We start from the raw sequence: 24,363 nt of genomic DNA on the forward strand, positions 1-24,363 counted from the left end.
AGCCAGGGCTGCGGGCTCCCCCTGTTGGGGGTGGTAGCGCCCGGGGTGCCGGGGGATGCGGACTCTTCCATTCGCGCGGCGGGGAGGGTTATTGTCTCTCTGCTGTAGGGAGGACTCGATGGGGCCAGAGGCAATAGGGACCCGCGGGGCGAGCAGCCCCCCAGCACCTCTCGGCCCCCTGGGACAGTGGCCCGGGGGCTGCCCAGCGCGGGGCCGGGGGTTCGTGCCGTGAAGCAGCTCGCTGCGCTGGGGATCGGTGGCTGGCCGGCCGGCCTGGGGTGCGCCCTGGGGACGGGGCTGTGCCCTGCTGGGGTTTATCATGGAGCAGCCACGGAGATGGCTGATTTGTGCCGGCCTCGGTGGGGTTTGTGCCGCTGCAGCAGTGGCGGGGAGGCAAGGGTTAGACTCCAGGGGAGCGGGGTGGCTTAATAGGGCAGGGAGGTGGACACGCTGCACCGTGGAATTGATTCTGGGGCTAGAAGGAAGCAGCCAGAAAGGAGCAGCTTTGGAGCAGCGTCTGTGCAACACTGAAAGTTAGGAGGGGGCAGCAGCAGCAGGGTTAGGTTCCCACAGTGGGGTTCATAACAGAGCACTGCAGGAGATGCCCCCCACTTCTAGAGTTTATGGGAGTTTGTGCTGGAGAAGCATCTACCTAAGGGCTTATAAGAGAGTACCCAAGGAGATTGGTGATCCATGCTCAGGTTTGTATTAGGGCACCTCAGGCAATATCAGAAAGGGTTTCTGGGGTATGGTATCTGACTTACTGTATCCCTGAAAATAGTTTGCTTTGCATCCGTTTTAAATTTATGCTTTATAAGTAATTGAACTCAGCATCCCACAATAACGGACACAAGAAATTAAATCACCTTAAATGAGTACAATAGTAATAAATCAAACCATAAAACAAAGTAATTCCAGAAGACCTGACCCTTTAAAATCCTTAATTTTCTCAAAAGGCATATTAATTGCCATAAGCTTGTAGCCCAGGAGGGTATACTGCATTCTTTGTTAACTTATGACATTCCAGTAGAGTCCTAGACAAAAGAAAATAACTGTCCTATACACTGTTGGTTATGCTTTCTCTGCTGATATAATTGAAGCAATATGTGTTGCTGTCGCCTGTGTTACCAGCCTCCAGAGATGGGTATCAGATAGGTTTTTTTAAGTTTGAAAATAGTAAGACAGTTTTTGGCTGTTGGTCTCATTCATGCTGTTGCCCTTTAGGCAGTTGTTACAGTTGTGATCCAGTTATTATTCTTCATTGCTGCTATCAGTATTTTTGGTGTTCTTTTCTATCTAATTCTGCCATTTGAAGGTCATGTTGTGCTGTTCCAAACAGATTTTCCTTTTACAGTCCGAGTAACACCACTGCGCCTCAGCTTATGCTGTCTGAGGCAATGCAGAGAAGGCAATCCACGCTTTGATAGCTTGCAGACTGGAGTGCTGTAACCCATCACTCCATGGATTAGCAGATGCATGTGCTCAAGTCCTCCATGTATTCAAATTCTCAAGTTGTTTTCTTGGTGTATATATTGACTAAATTTTGTATTTAACACAAAATTGTTCTGTTGCCATGGAAAACATTTCTATCTGTTTGGACCTGTGTATTCTAGACCCTTCTGACTTCTCACTTTCATCTGCATTTAAAAGCTATGCTTATGCATAACTCAGCTTCCAAATCTGATCGGCTGCATCCTGGAGGCTCCAAGATCTTATGTCTAGGTCATTGGACTTGGCTACTGTGGGCTAGGAATTGTTTTACTGAACTGGTTTAAAACATGACAAGTTTGGCTTGTTAGTGAGAGACAGGGGCCAAACAATGGAATAATTGGATTAAAGAACATGCTTTAGTCAAGGTACAGACCAAGGCTATAATATTTAACACATTTTGGTTATACGTGCTGGCTGAACAATGCTTGTTCAAAGCTAGTTTGTCCACAACTGTACTTAAGCATAGTTTAAATGTGGCTGTGGTTGAATTGGCGGGTGGTTGGGCACCCTGGCTGTGGCCAAAAAGTATTATAATTATATTCTATTAAAAATAAACAAACCTGTTGTAGCTTAGTTCTGTGCCTGAGCTAAAGCAGTTTTGTTTCAATCAGGTTGTAATGTGACTTGGCTGCTGTCCCATTGGCCGGAAAAACTGTATTTAAACCAGTTGACCCTGATCTACTATAAAAGCCATTCAGCTAACATACTTCCTCATCCCTCGTAGATTGGGCCATTGATCTAGTCTAAAAATCTTTGGGGTCGCAAGCTCCAGAGCTACTTGGATTGGGAATTCTCATCCTTGTTTTGTTTGAGAGGCAGACATCACTGTTTGTAAGAATAAGCTGAATATCTCTTTTCTGTGGTTTATCCCATTATAGTTGTCTTGCTATTTTAAATGGATTGTAATGTGCTTTCAGATGCATTGTATGGAAATTTCTTTATCACAGGAGATTGTACTGTTCTTGCTACTATTTACCGTATATTTTCCTCTTCCTTGCAGAGAGAAAATTCCCTGTTGGAGACTGATTCTGGAATCCCGAGGCACATTTTGAAACAAAGTTGGATTTCTTTGTGAACTCTCTGAGCAGTTCCCATAGTGTCCTTCCCACACACTGACTCCTGTGGGTACTCTGAGCCTCATTCAGACATGGCCTTTCAGAGAACGGAGGGAATGTCCATTATCCAAGCCTTAGCAATGACAGTGGCAGAAATCCCTGTGTTTCTTTACACGACATTTGGACAGGTAAAAAAAAAACAAAAAACCACAGCTGGATTTTCTGCAGAGTTATTTGGGGTTTTCTTTTACAGGCTGTCTGCAGCAGTTGTTTTGGAGGGTGATGAAGAGAAATAACGGGGTGGTGCTGGGGCAAGAGAAAGGGAGGATTTCACACTTGCTATGGGTGATTGCACTTGTTTGAGGGAGTGCGGAAGGAATTGGGAATAGAGGCTTTTTCAAGAGGTCAGGTGTCATCAGGGGAGGTTTGGGGAGCATCCTGCAGATGAGAGGGAAGGAGGGACACTTGTTGGGGAAGCTTTGAAGGTGGGTTTGGCAGCAGGGAGGGGGGGTGTTGAGAGGAAGGCTGGTCCAGTAGCTAAGGTCATAATCTATGCCTTGGGAGACCTGGGTTCAATTCCCTGCTCTACCTGCATAACTCTGGACAAGTCATTTAGCCTCTCTGTTTCTCAGTTTGTCATCTGTAAAATGAGGATAATAGAATTTCCCTATCTCACAAGGGTGTTGTGAGGATAAGTACCTTAAAGATTGTGAGGTGCTCAGCTACTGCAGTGATGGGGGGGCCACATAAGTATCGAACAGAGAGGGGAATTTAGCTGTGAAGTAGGGAAGGGTAACAGGAAAGTTGAGGGTTGCAGGCAAGTATAGTTATATGCTGGGGAAAGGAATGGGCGCTGTACAGAAACTGCTCTGTAGAGAATATTCGGTGTATATTGCTCTGTGTTCCAAGAGCCAGAGTTTTTGTGGAAACACCAAATTTTGATAACTCATTGGGCTGGTCATAACTGTACTGAATTTTGTTTTAAAAAGATCACCTTTGGCCAAGTAGAAGTTGAAATTTTAGTCCCAAGTGTAACAGCTAATTTTATAAACTTCTGAAAAAGTGGGGGTTATAATTATGGAGGTGACACTGTCATAAACTCCAAAATTGCTAATGCCACATGCTATTCACCCCACTTTTCTCTGTACCAAACAGAACCTTTGGCTCATCTTTAGAGACACTCAGATATAGTTTTTGTTTTTGTTATAATAAATGGAAAATATACTAATGCAACAGTAGGGATAAGACTAACTGCCCCAAAATTAGGAAATCCAGAGAGCTGAGGTTAATAACAGTAACTGTCTCACCTATAAGTATTACAGTAAGTGCTTTCCTAATAATAAATGTACTGCTATTTTGCATTTATTTAAGATTTTATCGTGAAGACTTAACTTGACTACATTGAGCTTTAAATCAGGCCCTAAATGGCCCAGACCTAACCCACCTCCCAGCTGTCTAGGCCTTCCTGGACATGCCATCTACCACTTCTTAGTCCTCAGAATGGTGTCTCGGGTACCTCTGCCTGGAAAACGATGGAACTCATTCAGAACGCTGTAGTGGGACATGTATATTGTCCCCTCCACTCCCCATCCCTCTTTAGCTGGACGTAAAATAATTTGTAGCATTTGTAGTCTAACTGATATGTGCGTGGGTGAAATCCAGTCCCCATTGAAGTCACTGGGAGTTTTTGCTATAGACTTCAGTGGGGCTAGGATTTCACTTCCGGTTGTTAGTCTGGACCTAGAATCTTTTGAGCAGGATCGCTGAGGCAAACTCCTTCTCTTGTGAAAAATGCCATGGGATCTTTAATATCCACATAGAGAAGGCAGCCCCGGAGGTTTCAAGATCTCATCTGAAATGATTATACAGAGAGAACTGCATGTAAATCTTACAGGACTCTAATTCTATCTACAGTCTATCCAATAAGATATTCTCTCCTTCACATCTTGTCCTGAACAATTTAGCATTGCTGGGCACTATTGAACAGTTGCTGCGTTCTACCCCATGGATGTCTGCATTTCATTGGTGGGTAAATCAGTGCCTGTAAAGCACCTTTTGGTCCTAGCTGTCCTGGATTAAAACTGCTATACAAATGGGTGGTGCAGGTGGTGTTACATTGTTGCTCTCTTGTGTTTAAAGTCTGTCTTCTCTCAGCTGAGGCTCTCCCCAGGCCTGAGGAAGGTGCTGTTTGCTACGGCTCTTGGGACAGTTGCCATAGCTCTTGCTGCGCACCAGCTGAAGCGGCGTCGACGTCGAAAGAGACAGCTCACCCCAGAAAAGTGTGGCATTAAGCCTGGAGGAGTCCCTGCCCTCTCTTTACCAACCAAGAAGGTCCCTTCAGTGAAAAAAGGTTGGTATTGCAAAAGCAGATGCTGGGGGAAGATGCAATGCAATGTTAAAGGAACCTTTGTGTAAGCATAATTGGCTGGGAGGAGAAAACTATAGGACAGAAGCCCAGGTAGTTCCAAGCAGATGGGTGGATCAGGTTACTAAAGTGGTTCAAAACACTATACAGAGGAAGAATGAGACTGGGAGGCAAAACTAATCGGACAGTAGCCTAATAGGAGCCACAATGCAGAATAGATAGCAGAACGGGCAAAATCATTACCCTAGAGCACAAGTGATTGAAAAGCGGCTGCAGGGCTTTACAGTGCGGTTTGCTATTGCCATCAACTTTAATACAAAAGGAGACTATCTACCTCACTGTGCAATACTTTTACTCGATGTGTGTGGCTCCATGCATGCAGTGATCCACAACCCACATCTGTGTATTGATCTTGGTGACCATGATTGGCTCCATTTGATGCCTATTAGGTGTGGCAGTGGGTTTCTGACAAATTGGTAATGTCATCTGCCCAAAGCATGAGCATTGGCAGCCCTGCCCTGAAATCACTTTTAGCAGTCCTTGGAAGCAGTGAAGGAGGCAGTGTAATCTGGAGGAACGAGGACAGGACTGGGAGTCAGGAGGTTGTGTTTTAAACCCAGCTTTCCCACTTACTTGCTGTGTGACTTGGGCAAGTCACTTCACTGCTCCCTTGGTTCCCCATCTGTAAAATGGGACTAACAATTACCCAGCTACTGCAGGGAGTGTTGTGAGGATTAATTATTGTCTGTACAGCACTGTGAAATTATGAAGCTCTATAAAAACATTAATTACAAAGTCAAGCAAGTTTGCTGGCTGTATCCTGGTAAGTTTGCTGCTGTGTTTATACTAATGACACTTATTTTAATACTGTACATGGCAGGAAAGAAGTGAGGCATTGATGCATATTATTTCTCCAATAACACTTTCCACTTGCATATGTCCTTTCATCCAAAGAGGTGAATAAGTATTCATAGTTCCATATTCGATGGGGAAACTGAGTCAGGGGTTAAGTGACTTGCTCAAGGTGACAAAGCAAGTTAGGAGGGAATAGAACCCTGACTCCCAGCTGTAGCTATTAGAAATATGCTTCCTCCTCCTTCTGCACATTCCTTAACTCAGCAGATCTATGCTCTGTCACTAACTAATCACAGTTCCCCTCATCATCCAAGGCTGCAATGAAGCCATTTTGCTTTGAACCAGATTTTTATGTGACTGCTACCTTTCTCACCTCACTGAGAACTGATTCTTCTGGAGATGGCACTGCCCTCTCAGCAGCCTTCTGGAGACCCTGCTTCCAGTGGTGCTAACCTGGGGCAGCACAGGACAGACTAGAGTGAGCTACATCACATCTGATTGCATAGATTCCCTTTTCCGATTGCTGTAAACAGAGTGGGAAGACCTAAAGGCTTGTTTTTACCCCCCTTCCAATTACAGGATACTCCAGCAGGAGAGTACAAAGTCCTAGCAGCAAGAGCAATGACACACTCAGCGGGATTTCCTCTATTGAGCCAAGCAAACATTCCAGCTCCTCCCACAGCCTAGCCTCGGTAAGAAACCCTAACACCATTGCTGGGTGCTCTAACCAGCAGAGGAAGGAGACACACCTACCTGCCTACACTTAACAATATTGGTTTCAGAGTAGCAGCCAAAAAGAAAAGGAGTACTTGTGTCACCTTAAATGTGTTAGTCTCTAAGGTGCCACAAGTACTCCTTTTCTTTTTGCGAATACAGACTAACACAGCTGCTACTCTGAAACCTGAGTCTAACAAATTTGAGCATAAGCTTTCGTTTGTTATTAGTCATCCAGGACCAGTAGAGTGGGTGGAATTTACTTGTCCTGAAAATAATTTGTTTTATGTCAGAGGTTTTGTAGCCCTGTAGGTTGAAGTATTGGCCCTTAAATTCCATCATTCTGATTACCAGTATGCTTTATTCCTCACCCCTCCAAATGTCAATTCCAATAGGATTTTAGTGGCTACTGATTGGAGATCAGCCAGAGTTAAAAACCAATTGTGATACTGTACCTGGCCATTTTGGGATGTCCCCAATGACCAAAGTAAGAAAGGGAAAGCTTTATAGCAGAGAGAGTAGATGTTGATCCAACATAAGCACTGCAGCCTGCACCACTGTACATTGTCAGATCTCCCAGCAGTATAGCTCCATTGTGAGTGCAGTCTGGATGCCAGCATTTCTATCGCCGTGTTATCTAACTCTACTCAGTACAGGTCTAAATGATGCTGCGTCCTGTCTACACTAGTGCTCCCATGAGTGGGGCTGTGAAACAGTGGGAGAGTTGCTGAAAGCTGCCAGGGTAGACAAGGCATTCGAGTGGAAATTACTTGTTAGATCTACTACCAATCCAACTGAAGCATAGGAAGATTTAGGCAGTGAGTTTGTAAAACCTTAGTTTGTAAGATCTAATTTTCTAGCTCCACACTAACTCCTTCAATTCTCCTGTCAGCCTCTCCCTTTATCCATAGGAGAACTGGTTATATAGCTCAAGACTTTTCCATCTTTTTGCCCATTCCCAGCCAACAGCAGAAGTTACCAAATAGATGTACATGTCATTTTTCTTTGTCTCAGAGAAAGGGTGGGTGGGAATAAACCCCTGCCAGATTTTATTGTTATTTTGCACGGATCACAGCTAACTGGAGAGTGAGTAAAAAAGGCTTTTGCACAGCCAGGGCCTAGCTCAAATAGGCAAGGCAGGGGGAAGGGGGCACACAACAGCCAGTGATCTCATTCCATCGCCTTTTACCAAGCCAATGGCAAAGCAGCAAACTGAAGGAGTGGGGGTGGTGGGTAGGCCACCCCCCCCCTTTCCCATGGATGTGTTTCTTCTCTCATTCCCTGGTATTCTTGGTTTCAGAGAAAGGATGGGTGGGAACAAACCCCCCTCCCATGTTGCCAGACTGCACTGTACCCAAATAATTGGGCTAGTTAATTTGATGTGGTGGGGGAGAATAGCAGAAAAATGATCTTCCACTGAAAGCTAGTTTTGGAACCTTGACCTATTTTATTGGGGAAACTTAGGGTGAAACACTTCTGTAATGGGTGAATACAGAGCCACTTCAAGATCCACTTCTGATGTTTGTGAGAGACATGAACAGGGGTTTCTACATGGTATATATTTGCCTCTAACCTAGGGATATCAAACTGACTTGGGGGGAGACCTGAATTCCATTTTTAAGTCTGGTTCATAGGTACAGATATACATTTAGGATCAGATACTTGGCTCTATTCACAGCTCATCTTCCACTGATGTCAAGGGGAGCTTGCATAGAGATCAAAGGTAGAATCTGAATTTATGTAGTAACTAAATTTTTACTTGTGATCATTATGTATTAGTTCAGTACTCTATTGTCACATTTAGCATTGCTCAGAGGGAAATGTTCATTTTTAATACAACAGCTGTTTCTGCCCTTTATTTCTTTTCTGTCTTCTGTGTGTGTCCCTCTCTTTCCTTCCCCACTCTTGTGTCTTTCTTTCCTTTTATTCCCTTTGCATTTCCTTCTCTGCAGTAACTCCCAGTTCCCACAGTCTGGGCTTCCCTTCCACCTCCTTACCCAATGCATCTGACAAAAGGATCTGCAATGATAAAGCTAACTCTGGCCTTTAAGTACTGTCAAGATTACAGTCTAACAAGATTAATGGGTGGTGTGGAGGGAGTTCACACCTCTTGGAGTGGCTGTTTCAGGCTGCCTGTGGATTCAGGCTTGCACTTAAATACTAGGGACACATTTTGAAAGTCTTTGTTATTTCTTTACAGTCCTGAGGGTTAGAAACCACTTTTTAAATGGAAGTGGAGATTCTTCAGAATCTGCATATGTAAGGTGGCTAGATCCTGTCTGTGGACCAAGGGTTTGACACCATTGCTTTAGCCAAAGGTCCTGAAGATGGGGAGGGGATAGTGGGTGAAGCAGTTTCTATTCTTATCTTCAGAAATTCCCACCTTGTTAAGGTGAACAGGGGTGGGGAAACTAATCATTGGTGCTATTGTTTGGTGGTAGGTTCCTGTAAGGCTGCTGAAGTGCAGGGGCAGGCTCTGCCATCTACATTTACCAGCAGTCATTTCATAGTAGGTAGACTGGAAGGGAGATACCAGATAGAAGCAGGAATGGAATCTGAAACATGGTGAGTGCAGTACCTATTCAGAGACAGCCTGCAGAGCAGATATATTCTCTAGCATACTTGGACTCAAAACCTTGGGCCTCAGTTTTGTGCAAATCAGGGTAAGTGGACTCCATCTACAATAGAAAAACAATTTAAATGCAGTTTGACTTCTTTAAAACATACAATTTATAGTTAGTGACTTCTGAATCTATATTTTTTTCATGTACAGTCAAATACTCTTCAAATAAGTGAGCCGTTCTGCTCTCTAGCATTTTTTTGGCCAGGGGAGTGCAGGGCTGCTGAGATTTCCCCCTTAGGCTTTGTACTAGTTGCTTCTCCAGTGCTACTCTGCTGTTCTGTAAATCAGGATTTACCAACGGAATGAGTTAGAAAGCACAGTAAGAAGCTGATTTAAGAGATGTGTAGGTTCAAAGAGAGAAGAGAATTCACTTTAGACAAAAACATACCCTAACTTCTGGTAAGCTTGACGACTCCTCCACTCCCCGTTTCCCTTTGACAAAAAGTCTTCCAAGACTCTAGCTAAATCCATTCTATACTTGGTGAGTTCCTGGGAGAGTTGAGCCTTTGTCTTTTTCCTTGCAACCTCCAGAAGTTCAGGTTAAATTTATTTCTATGGAACTATAGTGTTAGCCAGGCTTTGGGCAATACTGATCATTCTTTCTGGTTTTCTTGACTCTGGAATTAAGGATACCTTATCATTAAACTGCTGAGGTGAGTTCCAACTCATTTGGCTCTTGAAACTCCATCCTTGAGCTCTGAAGACAGGAGAGCAGAATTAGCTTCTCTAAAACACCATACCGTATTCCCGAGATCATATCCTCCTCCTCACATGGCATCCCCTAGAGCAGCAGTGCAATATAACCACCTGGGATCCATACTTTTCAGTAATGCAAAACATAAATTATAACATAATGGTTCATGAGAGATGGGTAACTAAAATCACATCTGAATTGCATGTGGGGAAGTGAAGTGGTAATCAGAATGAAGTGATTTTTAAATCTCATATTTTATGACTTGCTGTGGCTAGAAACAACTGCTGTACAATCACATGCAATGTCAGTATCCTACAGCCTTTAAACCAGCCCTGATGGCTTGCAATATCAGATCTTAACATGCTTTTATGGCACTAGCCCAGCACACTGAACTAAGACCTAGAATGTATGTCTCTTGCTTCTGCTCAACCCCCAACTACAGAGGCAGTTTAAGATCTATTCGGGTCCTGGGCACAAAGAACGTTGGGGGTGCCAATGGGGGGCAGAGGGTCCCTAGAAGGGAAGATTACAAATATAGGGAGCAAAGGAGCAGTGTGTATATATATATTTAAAAGAAAGGGGGGATTTTGGCTGTCTAAAAGGCCTATTCAAATAGGGAAGGAATGAGTCTGAGTGAGGGTGAGAGGGGAGCAGAGAAAAGCCTAGATAGCTTATATATAATGTATGGGGCTGGCAGGAAAAGTCTTTTTTTAAAAAAAAAAAAAAAAGGCTATGGGGGAAAACCAGGTATTTAATGAAGACAACAAAGGAACCGTGGATAGTTGCTGAACTTTATTTTACTGCCTTTTTTTTAAATGAGTTAGAACTGCCTATTTTATTGCAACTGGTTTAATAAAGAAAAACATGTAATGATTTAAAATACTTCAGTTATTCCTGTTTAACTTAGATACAAGATGTAAATTTTCCCTTTTAAGTGGTTTGAGAAGCTGATGTAGTCAGAGCGACTGAACACAAGCTATTGAGCCAGTAAAATGAGTTCTCTTCCTTGCTAGGTGATCGTTTGCTTGTTGCATAACTGCATTATCTGAGTTTCCACATCATAAAAGTATTTTTACTTACTTATCTCCCAGCAAGGAGTGAGGATTAATTAGTTAGCTTTTATAAAGAATTTTAAGTTTAAAAACACTAACTATAAGCTACATATTTATTGGAAAAATACTAGATTGTAAGCTGCTCAGGGTGGGAGCCTTGGCTCTTTACATGTCAAAGAATCAAACACTATAAAACAATATAAACTAGGCAGCATAGAAATAAATATGAATGAAAATAAATGATTAAGTGCACTAAAAATGTGGCTATCTTAAAGTTTCAGAGTAGCAGCCGTGTTAGTCTGTATTTGCAAAAAGAAAAGGAGTACTTGTGGCACCTTAGCGACTAACACATTTATTAGAGCATAAGCTTTCGCATCCGATGAAGTGAGCTGTAGCTCACGAAAGCTTATGCTCTAATAAATTTGTTAGTCTCTAAGGTGCCACAAGTACTCCTTTTCTTTTTATCTTAAAGTTGTCATCTTGTCAATTGAATTAATGACCTAGCTGATACTTGTGTCAATAGCTTTGGAGCCTGTAGTTTCAGGTGAGTGAGTGGACAGTTGCAGCTGTCTATACACATAATACAGGATTATGCCAGAGAACTCTGCCTAAATGCCAAATATTGGAATAGCAGACACATAAGGTTTTTTATTGAAATAATATCTATTGGTAAGTGTTGGAAACTGGCAGTTAGGACTCTTGAGTTCTCTAACTAACAGTTATACTTGATTCACTTTGTGCTTGACTGTAGGCAATTCACTTAACCTCTGTGTTCACTATATCCATGTGTAAAATGGGGGGAGGGAGAGGTCTTGGGAGTCCAGCTCCATGCAGGAAGGAGAGAGGCTGGGATGGGGCGGCCCAGCTCCATGTGGGAAGGAGAGGGGCTGGGGGGAAGGAGAGGGGCTGGGGGGGCAGCTCCACACAGGGGGAATATGCCCAGTGCTCACCCTATCACAGCTCCTGTGTCTGGCCTGGCCAGAGGCAGGGTCTCAAGGGGGAAGAGGAGGAGCAGGGTGGCAGGGCCCTGGGGGGAAGGAGAGGAGGCAGAGGCAGGGGGGCAGAGTTCCAGTTTGCAAGGGGCCCCCAGGCATGAGCCCATTCAGTAATCCACCATTGCCCACTGTGACAAAGCTCTGTCCTTGCCTCCGTGGGTCCCATATTTCCTGGCGGATTTTGCTAGCCTCAGAGGCTCACTGTGACCCTCCACGTAACCCTTCTTTCTCTAGGGACAAGGGTCACGGTCTATTGAGCCATTTTCATCATAAGCCAGCGAGGGAGGTGAGGAGAAGTTATCCTTCCTTGCACAGTCCCTGTTGTCTCCCAGCCTCAGTGATTAAAACAGGGGGAAAAGGTGGGGGGGGAGCCCAGGGCCACCCTCTACTCCAGGCTCCAGCCCAGGGACCCTAATAGTATCAGCTATGGTAGCTGACATGTACAATTCCCTGGGCTACTTCCCCCACAGCAGCCCTCACTTCCTCAAGTTCCACTTCACCCTTACCTCAGGGCCTCCTTCCTTGTGCCTGATATGGTGTGTACTACTCAGCCTCTCCAACAGCACAACTTCCTCCCACAGCTCCTGACATGCACACCCACCTGACTGACTGGGAGGCTTTTAACTAATTTCAGCCAGCCCCTGATTGGCTTCAAGTGTCCCAATCAACATAGCATTCTCCCTGCCTTCTGGAAAGTTCTTAATTGGCCCCAGGTGTCTTAATTGACCTGGAGCAACTTCCATTTCACTTAACCTGGTACCAGGGATTTGTTTAGTCTGGAGCTAATATATCTATCTCCCACTACTTTTCTAGCCATCTGGCCTTGCCCCGTCACACCATATAGGAACATTTGATTGGAAAGAACAGAATGGAGTTAATCTCAGGCACAAGTTCTCTCTCTAGTATTTTTCACTGATAACCTGCTCCCTCTTTTGTTTGCAATTGCTTCCCCATCTATTGCCTTCCTCTTTAAGTGTGGCTTGGGGCCACCATTTATTTCCATGCAGTCCTTCCTCCCTTCCCCTTCTTGTAGCAACTGTCTTGGTGTTCTCTCCTTCCCTTTTTTATCGCCCTCTCCAGCATTCCAGGCAAGCATGCCAAGGATATGTCTATACTTTGAGCTCAGAGTGTGATTCCCAGCTCAAGGACATATACCTGTACAGCCAAATTTAAGCTATGCTTAAGTACCATTGTAGAAATTAGCTTGGAACAACCATTGGTCAGACAGCATCTGTGAACAAAATGTGTTAAATCTTCTGGCCTAGGTCAGTACCCGCAGTAAAGCATGTTCTTTAAACCTTGTTGTTCCATAGTTTGGCCCGTCACACTGACAAGCCAAACTATTGCCATGTTTTAAACCAGTTCAGTAGAACAAGTCCTAGCCCATAGTAACCAGGTCCAATGACCCAGACTGTAGATCTTGGAGCCTCCAGAGATGGAGCCAATCATATGTGCCTATGGTCTCTGATGGGCACCTACTTGGGGTGGCTAGCCCCTCCTTCTGCAGCTACACTCTATTGTTAAAAGAACGAGGAGTAGTTGTGGCACCTTGGAGACTAACGAATTTATTTGGGCATAAGCTTTTGTGGGCTAAAACCCATTTCATCCAGATGCATGGAGTGGAAAATACAGTAGGAAGATTTATAGATATATATATATAGATAGATAGATATATACACACACACACACACACACACACAGAGAACATGAAAAGATGCGGGTTGCCATACCAACTCTAACTCCATGCATCCAATGAAGTGGGTTTTAGCCCACGAAAGCTTATGCCCAAATAAATTTGTTAGTCTCTAAGATGCCATAAGTATTCCTCGTTCTTTTTGCTGATACAGACTAACACAGCTACCACTCTGAACTCTATTGTTAGCACTTGATCACAGCTAGTGCAGATGTATCTCCTTAAGCTGAGGAATCACCCACCCCAGCTCAAAGTGTAGACATACCCCAAAGTGAGCGTGGCTTGGTCATTGCTTTGTAGTGGGGTCAGGTAGAGGGTATTGTACAAACACTGCTTTCGTATCTATGTTTAAAGAGATTATCAGGCTCCTGGCTGGAGGAGGGTGATACTCTTCACCTAGTGAATGGATTTTGTCTGTTGTGTTAGGACCTGGTGAAGCATTGGGGGCCCTCTGCAGCTCCCTGTGAAGTAGCTGTTGAGCACCAATGTCTTGCACTAAACTTTATGGACACGCAGAACTAGGATGGATTTGGATTGCACAGCACCGATATCCCTGCCATCTACATCTTCAGTATTTTCACCTTGGAAAAGCAAGAGATAACTGAAAATAAGCCTGAAAATTGCAGGAGAGACTGAGGCCATGTCTACACTATGGGCATGACAACAGCACAGCTACGGCCCCATAGCTATGCTGCCATAGTGTAGATGTTTCCTACAGAGATAGAAGGGTTTTCCATTGCTGTAGGTAATCCACCTTCCTGGCAGCAGTAGCTAGGATGATGGAAGCATTTTCCCATCAACCTAGCTGCGTCTACACCATATATCTACGGCATACTTGAAGGAAGTTCTAAAAGGAGCTGCTGTTCTTTCTTCTCTCTTCACTGGATAGATAGTGGTTGTGAACTCTTCCAGCCCAACACCAGCATCTACAGGGCCCTGGGAGACGAGAGCAATGGAAGATCCTGGAGCAGCTGGCGACTCTAGTGCTGAAAACCTCTATATTCAAGGTAAACAAAAATTAACCTTAACCTGAAAGACTACTCTCACAACATAAAGGGATTAGGAGTACTGTCTCCATGTTCATTTGGTCCTTGCTCCACCAACAAATATAAACACTGTCTTCTCCCGTGCTTAACATCAACATTGTTCTACCAACTAACTGTTGTTCACCTGGAGAAATCAGTTTCCTCTCCTTGGATGAGGAATGGTGATGATTTCATTGAATCCTAACCCAAATTAGACAACCTCCAGAAGGGAAAGAAATATCTGTTACTGCCTTGTATTCTATTGGTTCAGGCTGCAAATGGGTTTGGGACGAGACTTCCCTCTTCTCTTGAATACTCTACCTCACAAATGAGCAAGGCGTCTTATTGGTTGCTACATCCTTTTGCTGTATAAATGGCTCTGATTTCACTGCTTATGTTCTGTTGCATTGCCCAGGGATGGAGCTATTTGAAGAGGCGCTGCAGAAATGGGAGCAGGCATTGACTGTAAGGCAGAGAAACAACACTAGCACGCCAGTCTCTTGGGACAACAAAAAACATGAAGAAACTATGTCTGAAAAGTTGCCTGAGGTACGTACCAACTTCTCTACATTATCCAGCGAGTGAACGGTTGTGAAGGGCCAGATTGGATGGGAGAAGGGGAGGTCATCAGTAGGAGACTAAACATTGAAAAGCAAGTTTGGAGGAGAGTGAACTAGACAAGGGAGTATCTGGTATGGCTAGGACCTATCCTTAACCACTTGTAGTTTCATGATACAGCTTTGTTGGACTTCGAGAGGATGTGTTTCTAACATTTTTGGCTAAATTTTTTTCCTAGTGAGTTTTCCACCAATTGTAAACTCACAGTGACTTACGCCAGAAGATTTGTTGTCAAACTTCAGAGTTAGTCATTGTTAGGAAAAGAACATGACAGGGCAGCTTGTGTGGTCTAGTGGCTATGACGCTGCATTGGGACTCAAGAGACCTGGATTCACTTCCTGGCTCCACCACAGCTTTGCATCTTTATGCAAATCACTTACCTCTTTGTGCCTCCATTTCCCCATCAAGAAAATGGGGATAATACTAACCTCCTTTGTAAAGCACTTTGAGATCCATAGATGAAAAGTGTTAACAAAGAGCTATGTATTATTAATTATTATTAAATACAGCAACAAACTAGGTAAGAATAGTTTGTCTTGCCCAATGTTATTTCTCTTTTTAATGCCTTTAAAATGGAGGGTCTAGCTAGGTTGGTTGCCAAGATTGTACTGAACTGTACTGAAATGGAAAAGCTAACTAGTTGCACATTTGTCTTACTAGAGGAAAACAAATTTGTGAGGATGGACAACTATCTCAGCCATTAGAGAAAGGGAAATTTAAGAGAAAATACATTCCAAAATACTCACTTAGAAGAAGAGAGTTGCAGGCTTATCCAGTCACCTACAAAATGGACAGTCTAAGGTTGCAATTGGCTGTCTCCCCCAGATTTAAAGGGTCAACTACCATAGGAGGGAGCATGCTGGGAAAGGCTCTTATAAAAGGGTACACCCAAAGTAGAACATTTTAGTGGTGACTAAATAGCTAAAGAGATAGCACCTGCAAGTAATGAAAGAGGCTAAATTCTGAACTCTGTAGAAGTTAGGGATACTGCTGTAACATATCCTGAGATTCTTATAAAACAGAACCCAGTGTCTTCATTATGTGGGATGTTTATCTTTTGTGTTCTATTATGTTTATGCAAGTTAAATCTGGATTCTTTTTGATATTTGCTGTGTGTGCTTGAAGTGTCCCCTTGTGTTTCTACAGCTAAATTAAGAGTTGCTTCATAATCAAAATAGATCTGGTCGTTTTATTTAACTCTTCTAGCTGAGGGCTTAGATCTCTATGGATGTGAAGATCTAAGCAAAGTATAGTGAAGGTAGACATTGTGTAAGCTTTTCTTTCACCCACTCACTGATCTTACACAACTGTGCGAACAGCAGACTTCACTCCTGTCTAATAACATAGTGAAGTTGATCTGCATTATTCTGGTGTCTGGCCTGTGAACAGAGCAAACTAATGCAGACTTTATGGAATGAACAAACCTCTACTTGAGACTAGACTGAGATCATTGAATTTGTCCTTGTGACTGATAGCCCATTATAACTGTTTCTACAGGTGATAGGTTAATATGCTATTTCCTCTTAAATGGATAAACAGCAGAAGGAAAAAGTTGTAATTTGGAGTAGATTGCATTCAAGCTGCCCTGGTTTTATTGCAAGTTTAACCTGAAGTGAATCTTCCATTAGTTCAGTTCATGAACTTAACTATAATTGGTAAATCATAACTGTTGACGCAAAATTTCACTTCAGTACTTTGCTGTAAGCATCTCTAACAGTGATCAATTGTGCTATGTCAGCAGCACAACTGGCTATTGAGCGATAGCGTCTGCTTATGTTTAAGCAGGAGTCCCAGAAAAAGGAGTTTGCAGAGAAGCTTGAATCTCTCTTGCACCGGGCATATCACCTTCAGGAAGAATTTGGGTCAACGCTCCCTTCAGACAGCATGCTGCTAGACCTGGGTAAGGTGGGTCTGGGAGTCAACTATAGGTGCAGCCATGAGAATATGCTAAAGCTACACCGGGGAGTAGAACTGAGCTCCAGAGCATCTTAATAGGAGATGAGTATCAAACCTTTCCATGAAATTCTAATTTTTTGTTTGCCAAGGCTTCAACAAATTCCTCCTGGCAGGGTAGGGATGGCTGTTACAATAGTGTTTGAGTTTAATGGTGTTATAGAATGGACAGATAAGAAGATAAAACACCTTGACTTGTGTGCAACCTGTGAACAACAGCAGTGGAAACATGCAGTGCATTGTAGTCTACCAGCTGCTGGTCCCGGGTTTCAAATTATGTCTTTGCCTGCTAGACTGAGGAAACTAATGAATCTAGCTCCGAGACCCTTTTTTTTTTTTCCTAGTTGTAGATAAAAGTTGGTGGGAGAAAGACTTAAAGAAGAATACAGGTTTCCAGTGGAAAACAGTATTTGAATTAGGAAGCCATTGGCTTAGTTCCATATTATTTCTTAATAGACTTCATGTACCATATGTCTCTCCTGAAGGCCCGCCAGATCTCTTTAGTTGAGAATGTCAAGGAAGTGACAAAAAGAAAAGGAGGACTTGTGGCACCTTAGAGACTAACAAATTTATTTAAGCATAAGCTTTCGTGAGCTACAGCTCACTGCATCGGATGCATGAACAGGAATTTCAAGATGGCCACAAAGGGGCACTGCTGCCACATAAAGACTTGCATATAGGGAAAAGTGTGCTGGGTGGGAGGAATGGAGTTTTAGCAATACAGTGCTAAACATATACTTTTCTCTGCCCCCTCCAGAGAGAACTCTCATGCTTCCCCTGACAGATGGGTCACTGAGACTTCGGACAGATGACGAAGACAGTTTGACTTCTGAGGACTCCTTCTTCTCTGCTGCAGAGGTGACTCAAACTCTATCCTTTGTAAATAAACCAATCAAACATTACTTAATTTGCTGCATTGGGAACTTGCCCATGCTGGTGGTTCTGCCATGTTCCTAATGCTGGGTAGAGTATGAAGATGGCCATGTGTTTATTTCATTTAGCAGCATGTAGTAGTAGCTAGAAAAGTACTGTAAAAGCAGCTGCAGCACTCGCTATTATGGCTTGTACTACAGATGTAGTAGAAGAAGGAGTTGGGCCATGCTGGGGCTAAGGAAGTTGTGATCCAATCAGAATTCGAGTTCCAGTGATGTCTGAATGTCTTGGTGTGAAAGGGCGCATACCAATGCCTTCTCAAACTGATTGACTGTAATCTCTTGTTTCTGAAGTCCAGGATTTGCACAGATATAACAAAAATTTTCTTCTGACCTCTTCTGCTTTCTCTGCAGCTCATTGACTCCCTCCAGATTGGGAAAATACCTTTTCAGCTTTCCAAGCCAGCAGCTGCATACGAAGAAGCTCTACAGTTGGTGAAAGAAGGGAGCGTTTCATGCAGAACACTAAGGTGAGGTGCTAAAAGGAGTCTTCAATCCGTATGACAAGACTCCTTTGACTAGAGGTATGAACTCCTCAGGTTACTTAGTAAGAGCTTGGCATGGGGGTTAGAATACAATTTTGAGAGAGAGAGTTTTTTAGCACCTTCTCTGCTGGCTTGGAAATTCCAAGGGGGTTTTAAACTAGCCCAAGACTTCAGATAGTGCTTGGGTTTGTTTAATTTGATTCAGGCTGGATACATCCTCATATTGTGAGAAACACTCTTAAGATTACTAGTTTCCTGGGGCAGTGAGCTACAGCACCTTTCACCTCTGGGTTGTTGACTCAAATCTAGCCATGGAATGTAATGATCAAAATGACTATCTGAAAGTGGCTCAGTGGCTTACATGAAAGGAGCTAGTGGTTTCAGTTAGTGCCTACTGAGATTTTCAAAGGGGCCTAAGGGAATCAGGAGCCCAAATTAGGAACATCATCTCTGCCTCTTCAGGAGACTTGTTTTGTTACTGGAGTTTGTAAGATCTTGCTTTCCTCTCTTAGGACAGAGCTTCTAGGCTGCTACCATGATCAGGATTTCCTGGCAAAACTGCACTGTGTCAGGCAGGCATTCCAGGTAGGAATTTTCTAGCTATCAGAACTCCGTTGCATCTGCACTTGAGAGGCTTCCTGACTGTTAGAATATGTGTCACTTCCAGTATCTGTCCTTGTGAATTAAAAGGGGCTGTCAAGCCTGTCCTAGACACTGAAGTCCTCCACTTCTACAGAACAAGTAAAGCATAGAAAGCAGCAGTGCAAACTTCCCTTATCCTACATCTTCCCCAATATGTGTTTCAACCCTTACTCTAGGAGTGAGAGGATAGTTCAGGCTCTGTGCCCATTCAAGATGTGGCTTTGTAGCCAAGGCAGATTCCAGGTTTGCATATAGCAGTTCTTATAATAAAGTTCTTGGCTATTTGGGAACTGTCTGGAGACTACCAAACTTGCTTCACCCAGGCTGCTTGATGGTAATTGGCCTGGAGTTGAACCTGGGTGACTGAGGCATAAAAGACTTTCTATCTCCAGCCCCCAGAGTAATATCTTTAGGCTGCAGGTGACTGTGTACTTCCCAGATCCTTGCATCATCATAGTGCAAGAGCTCACATACTTTTTTTTTTTTTTTTTGTCTTGCCACTCCCAGACTTTTCCAGCATTCTATGCCTATATCCTACAGGAAGGAAGTCTTTTACTTCTTCTTCACCTTTACTGTGTGACCTTCCATTTTGCTTTTATGCACCTCACCTTTTTAAGCCTTAGCACTGTGATGATCCTCTTTCCAGCCAGGGAGGACTGGATACTTTTTCTTTACGACATATCTGAATAATCAGTAGTTGATATGAGGAGTTGCTGAGTGACTTGAAGTTACTAGATCAACTAGGAGCACAGGCTTCATAGAGTTCATTGCCTTGGGCTGAATAGATTCCACTATTTAAATTCATGTCTGCTCTCAGGACAAGGAAAAAATTGAAATCCACATTCGCCTCTTTCACTAGTGTAGGAACCCTCCTATTGTCTCCTGTCTCCACTGTCATGGAATAAGGACTTATGTTTACCTAATCAGTGAAAGATTCTTCTTTGGTCTCTTTATAGGCTCTTCTGCAGGATGAGAGCAACCAGTTGTTTTTTGGGGAGGTTGGAAAGCAGATGGTGACAGGACTAATGACAAAGGCTGAGAAGGTAGGAGGGCATGAGTGTGGGAGACCACTCAGTTGCACCTTGTATGAGCACCTTATAGACACAGTTACTCAGTCCCAATTTCAAGCTAATCCCTGTGATTTCCCCCTCCCCCGTCTTTACTGCGATCACCCACTTGAAAGGGAAAAAACAGTTCCCATGTTTGCCCTCTCTTTACTGGTTCTTCCTGGGAGAAACTCTGTATGCAACCTCCCCTCCAAAGCCACCATCACTGATGTTGAGGTTCATCAGTGCGAAGAGGTTCCAGGGGGCTCCCAGCAGATGCCCACTGGGAGGCAGAAGGGGAATCAGGCACTCTGTACAGTGCATCTGTTCTGTAGAGGTCAATGAGTGGGAATCTTTAACGTGGCATTTATTCATTAAACCAACCTTTAGAACAGTAAGACTATGCTGCCTTGCTAATGCATGGAATGGTAGCTTGTTACTGGAATCAATTAGTCATCTATAAGAATGTCTGCATAGATACTTATATAGCTTTTATCATAGTATCCAAGTGCGTACAACATACAAGCCTCAAGTGGTGGTGGTCTTGTGGCCACCACACCTTCCAGAAATAAAATCCTTCTCTTTCTGCAAATGATTGTTGTCCAAAAAATTAAGCGAGTAAGTAAGTGTAATTAATTAATTACACTTAATTATGTGTAAATCATTGTGACATATTCAGATCAACAGGCTAGAGAAATGCTTTATAGTAACCTGAGACTGTGTATCGCTTCTATTTGTTCCCATTGTCTCATTTTCCTTTTCTCATGAAGAACCCCAAAGGTTTTCTGGAATGCTATGAGGAGATGCTACATTACGCACTGAAGCAAGACACCTGGCCAACTACTCAGCGGGAACTGGAAGGACGAGGGGTTTGTAGAGGAACTCTCTCTCTAGAAAGATAGAGCAGAAATGAAAGCCTGAAACAATGTACTAGAAGGACCCAACTGCGAACAGAAGTTCTAAATTAAATACCTTGGTACTCACCACTTGGTGTCACTGGACCCCAAAGCTACAGTGGTTAACTTACAACTATTTTGCAATAGTTTATGGGAGGGGAAACTCCAGCTCAACACCAGGAAGTTAAATTGTGGCAACTAAAACTATCCAATATTCCAACTCTTTCTCTGCAAATGGCTTTGTAGTTAGGCCTGTAACACAGTGAGTAGGGAAAATACCTATCCAGGGCTGTAGCTGCCTTCAGTATAACTTAATACAACAACAAAAATCTGATATAAATTCTTTCTGAACCTATTTCTCCTGAGTGGCACTACTACAGTTGTAAAGCTTGCAGCTGTATTTGGTTTCAGTTGGTTTTGAATCTGCTTATCCGTAACACAAGACTAGTAGGGCAAACTCTTGCTGGTTTAAACTTCAAACCATTGAACTGAAATCAGTGGAGTTGTGCCCTCTTACACCACTGATCAGTTTGGCCCTTTTTTAACTAAAGAATTCATAATTCGTTTTTCAGATGGTCCCTCTTGGGTCTGAGTTCCTTTCTATAAGCTCTTGTCTGTGACTCGTCTGTTCTCTGGCAGGTGGTGTGCATGAATTTCTTTGATATTGTGTTGGACTTCATTCTCATGGATGCTTTTGAAGACCTAGAGAACCCTCCTTCCTCTGTCCTAGCCGTCCTGCGCAACCGCTGGCTCTCAGACAGCTTCAAGGAGACGGTGTGTTCAATGGTGGTTCTTGTTCCAAATTATTATTTCATTATTAGAAGGACAAAAAAAAAAAAAAAAAGAATCAGGCTTTCTGATTACACAGAAGTCTCTTAAAGTAACGGTCCTCTTTTTCTGTCCCTCTAGTCAACACATGAATTGGCCAGTCTCTTGATAGATCTGAGTAATTTATAGGGAATCTGTGTTCACTCTAGCAGGTTCATTCCTTTAGCAGTTATTCTCTGTAATAACATTATGTTAAAGAATAATGTGTGTAGACAGCAGACACTTAGCCATCACCTTCCTAGCTATTAAGGAAATAATACTTTTCCCTGCTTTGCAACTGGGAGGGTAGTGGCTCAGTGTCTACTGCTTTGCAGGTCTTTTTCCATTGGAGACCCTACCAAAGTGAACCTTGAGTATTAATGCATTTTCTTACATCTAGCTGTCCTGCATACCTTAGACTGTCTAATCTGCTGGGAGCCCCAAAAAACGTATCTGGTTAGAAACCATGGCACTCTTACTGAAGTTCCTATGATTCTGGTTTCCAGTCTTGCTTATTGAAAAGCAAATCTCAATATTCCAAATTAACTGCCTACAATACTATACAGGAGCAATGGGCACAGACTTCACAAGTTAATAGTGTTTTCCCTTTTACATGGGCTGTTTCATTGCTGGTGAAGTGATGGACTAAAATTCTGTTTATGATCTGCATTCTGGAGTAACTGCCGGCCTCCTTCACTGGATGGTATTAGGGGTATTCATAAGCACTGTGGCTGATCTGGAATGGATTTGAAGTGATCAAACGTGCTTTCAGTTTACATAAGTTTAACTTTGGAATTTAGCAGAGACCCTATCTGTCACTTGGTAAAGGGCTGCAGAATGGTGGGAACAAGTAATGCTCCATGCCATAGTGATGGCAATATATTGGTAAGTTGCATCCTGTTCTCTGGAAAGGCTCACACCATTAAATGATGGGTTTTTTAATTGCAGGCCCTAGCAACTGCCTGCTGGTCTGTTCTGAAAGCAAAGAGGAGGCTTCTAATGGTAAGTAAAACATAAAAATAAGGTGTTGTAGGTGAATGTGTGAGAGAGATGGCGGGGGGAGATACTGCGGGGTGGGGGGGAGGGAGGAGGAAGGAACACAAGGCACCTGGTTGTCACCAAGATATGATCTGGACCCTGGTGAAGCATGAATCTAGATGTAATTTTTACAAGAACAGACTAAAGTGTCCTATTACCCATATCTGAAACAGCAGGAGTCCACTGACACCGTTGCTGAAGGGACCTCCAAGATACCAAAGCACTCTTACTGAAGTTCCTATGATTCTAGTTTCCAATCTTGCTTATTTAAAAGCAGATCTCAATATTCCATATTCATTGCCTACAATATTATAGTAATGGCCACAGACTCCAAGTGAATAGTGGTTCCCTTTTATGTGGCCTGTTTCTTTTTTGGTGAAGGATGGACTAAGGCTACTTATCTGCACCCCTGCTGGCAGCATTGCTGGGTGGTTGGCTGATTAGATTTAGACCACTGTATTTCCCCTTTTCGTTAACTCTCTGCTGCTTTCCAAACGTGCCCTCTCATCACAGATGAGCCTAGGAGACTGAGAGTCAGGATCTCATTGAGTTCTAATCCAATTCTGCCACTCATTCCCTGGTCTCTGGGAAGTTATTTAAATACAGTGCCATAATCAGTCAGTAAATGAGGATAATGCCTGCCTCACAGGGGTAATGCAAGCTTAACTAAGATTTGTAAAATGCCTTGAAGGTGTACTGCTCTAAGTAACTATTAAGTACTGGTGCTGTCATGTGGCAGCATCTCCAGGTCCTTACTGTAGTACTAAAAATCATTCAGACCACAGGGGACTTAAATTACTTCATCTAATTTCTTGTGTTAAAGTGGAAAATTAGAGCTCTTGAGCAGTTTCAGGACCATGAAGATTGCCTGATAGCTGAAGGACTCTTGCAGGCCTCCGTTGTCTTTACTACTTTCTCCATCGAAGGGCAGTTTAAAAACAGCAAGATATAGAAGTTCTGTAAGATTTCAAAGTATCTTCAGTACTTTGGCTGAATAAGTCTCTTTTGTAGCTTCTCTTTCCAACTTCAACCTCTTAAATGGGTGGACTGTAGCAGTTGTTTTAACAGTATGTGGTAACACAGCGCTGCCTTGTCATGCACAGGACATCTGCATTTAAATTATCAGATGAGGATGCCTAATGTAAAGTGGATTAGCTTGTAAATTCTCTCTCAGAGCAAAGATGAGATCTGGATTTCTTTCCCATGACAGGTACCAGATGGCTTTATCTCTCATTTCTACTCCGTATCGGAGCACGTCAGTCCTGTTCTAGCCTTTGGTTTTCTGGGGCCCAAACAGCAGCTGTCTGAAGTCTGTGGTTTCTTCAAGGTAAGCTGGCCCTCTGTACCTTACTTCTTTATATATTGGTTCCATCTTCTCGAATCT

General features: G+C 43.2%; 1 protein-coding gene across 8 annotated transcripts in view; it reads left to right on the forward strand.

Moving 5' to 3' along the window:
- Nucleotides 1-24,363, forward strand: part of MIGA2 (mitoguardin 2) — a 35,070-nt gene that overhangs the window by 185 nt on the left and 10,522 nt on the right. For 2 of the 8 annotated variants that reach the window (XM_043498861.1, XM_043498856.1), the window contains exons 2-15: nucleotides 2,492-2,734; nucleotides 4,686-4,896; nucleotides 6,346-6,458; nucleotides 14,427-14,544; nucleotides 14,978-15,111; nucleotides 16,963-17,080; nucleotides 17,891-17,991; nucleotides 18,420-18,535; nucleotides 19,063-19,135; nucleotides 20,149-20,235; nucleotides 21,009-21,107; nucleotides 21,774-21,908; nucleotides 22,890-22,943; nucleotides 24,190-24,306. In XM_043498861.1, coding sequence (XP_043354796.1) covers nucleotides 2,639-2,734; nucleotides 4,686-4,896; nucleotides 6,346-6,458; nucleotides 14,427-14,544; nucleotides 14,978-15,111; nucleotides 16,963-17,080; nucleotides 17,891-17,991; nucleotides 18,420-18,535; nucleotides 19,063-19,135; nucleotides 20,149-20,235; nucleotides 21,009-21,107; nucleotides 21,774-21,908; nucleotides 22,890-22,943; nucleotides 24,190-24,306 — 1,572 coding nt within the window. In that variant the 5' untranslated portion in view covers nucleotides 2,492-2,638. Of the gene's footprint in view, nucleotides 1-95; nucleotides 747-2,491; nucleotides 2,735-4,505; nucleotides 4,572-4,685; nucleotides 4,897-6,345; nucleotides 6,459-14,426; nucleotides 14,545-14,977; nucleotides 15,112-16,962; nucleotides 17,081-17,890; nucleotides 17,992-18,419; nucleotides 18,536-19,062; nucleotides 19,136-20,148; nucleotides 20,236-21,008; nucleotides 21,108-21,773; nucleotides 21,909-22,889; nucleotides 22,944-24,189; nucleotides 24,307-24,363 lie in introns of those variants that run through there. The other 6 variants (XM_043498860.1, XM_043498858.1, XM_043498857.1 and 3 more) reach the window with 6 other exon arrangements.

This window comes from Dermochelys coriacea, chromosome 16, assembly GCF_009764565.3.
Source record: "Dermochelys coriacea isolate rDerCor1 chromosome 16, rDerCor1.pri.v4, whole genome shotgun sequence".
Lineage (NCBI taxonomy): Eukaryota > Metazoa > Chordata > Testudines > Dermochelyidae > Dermochelys > Dermochelys coriacea.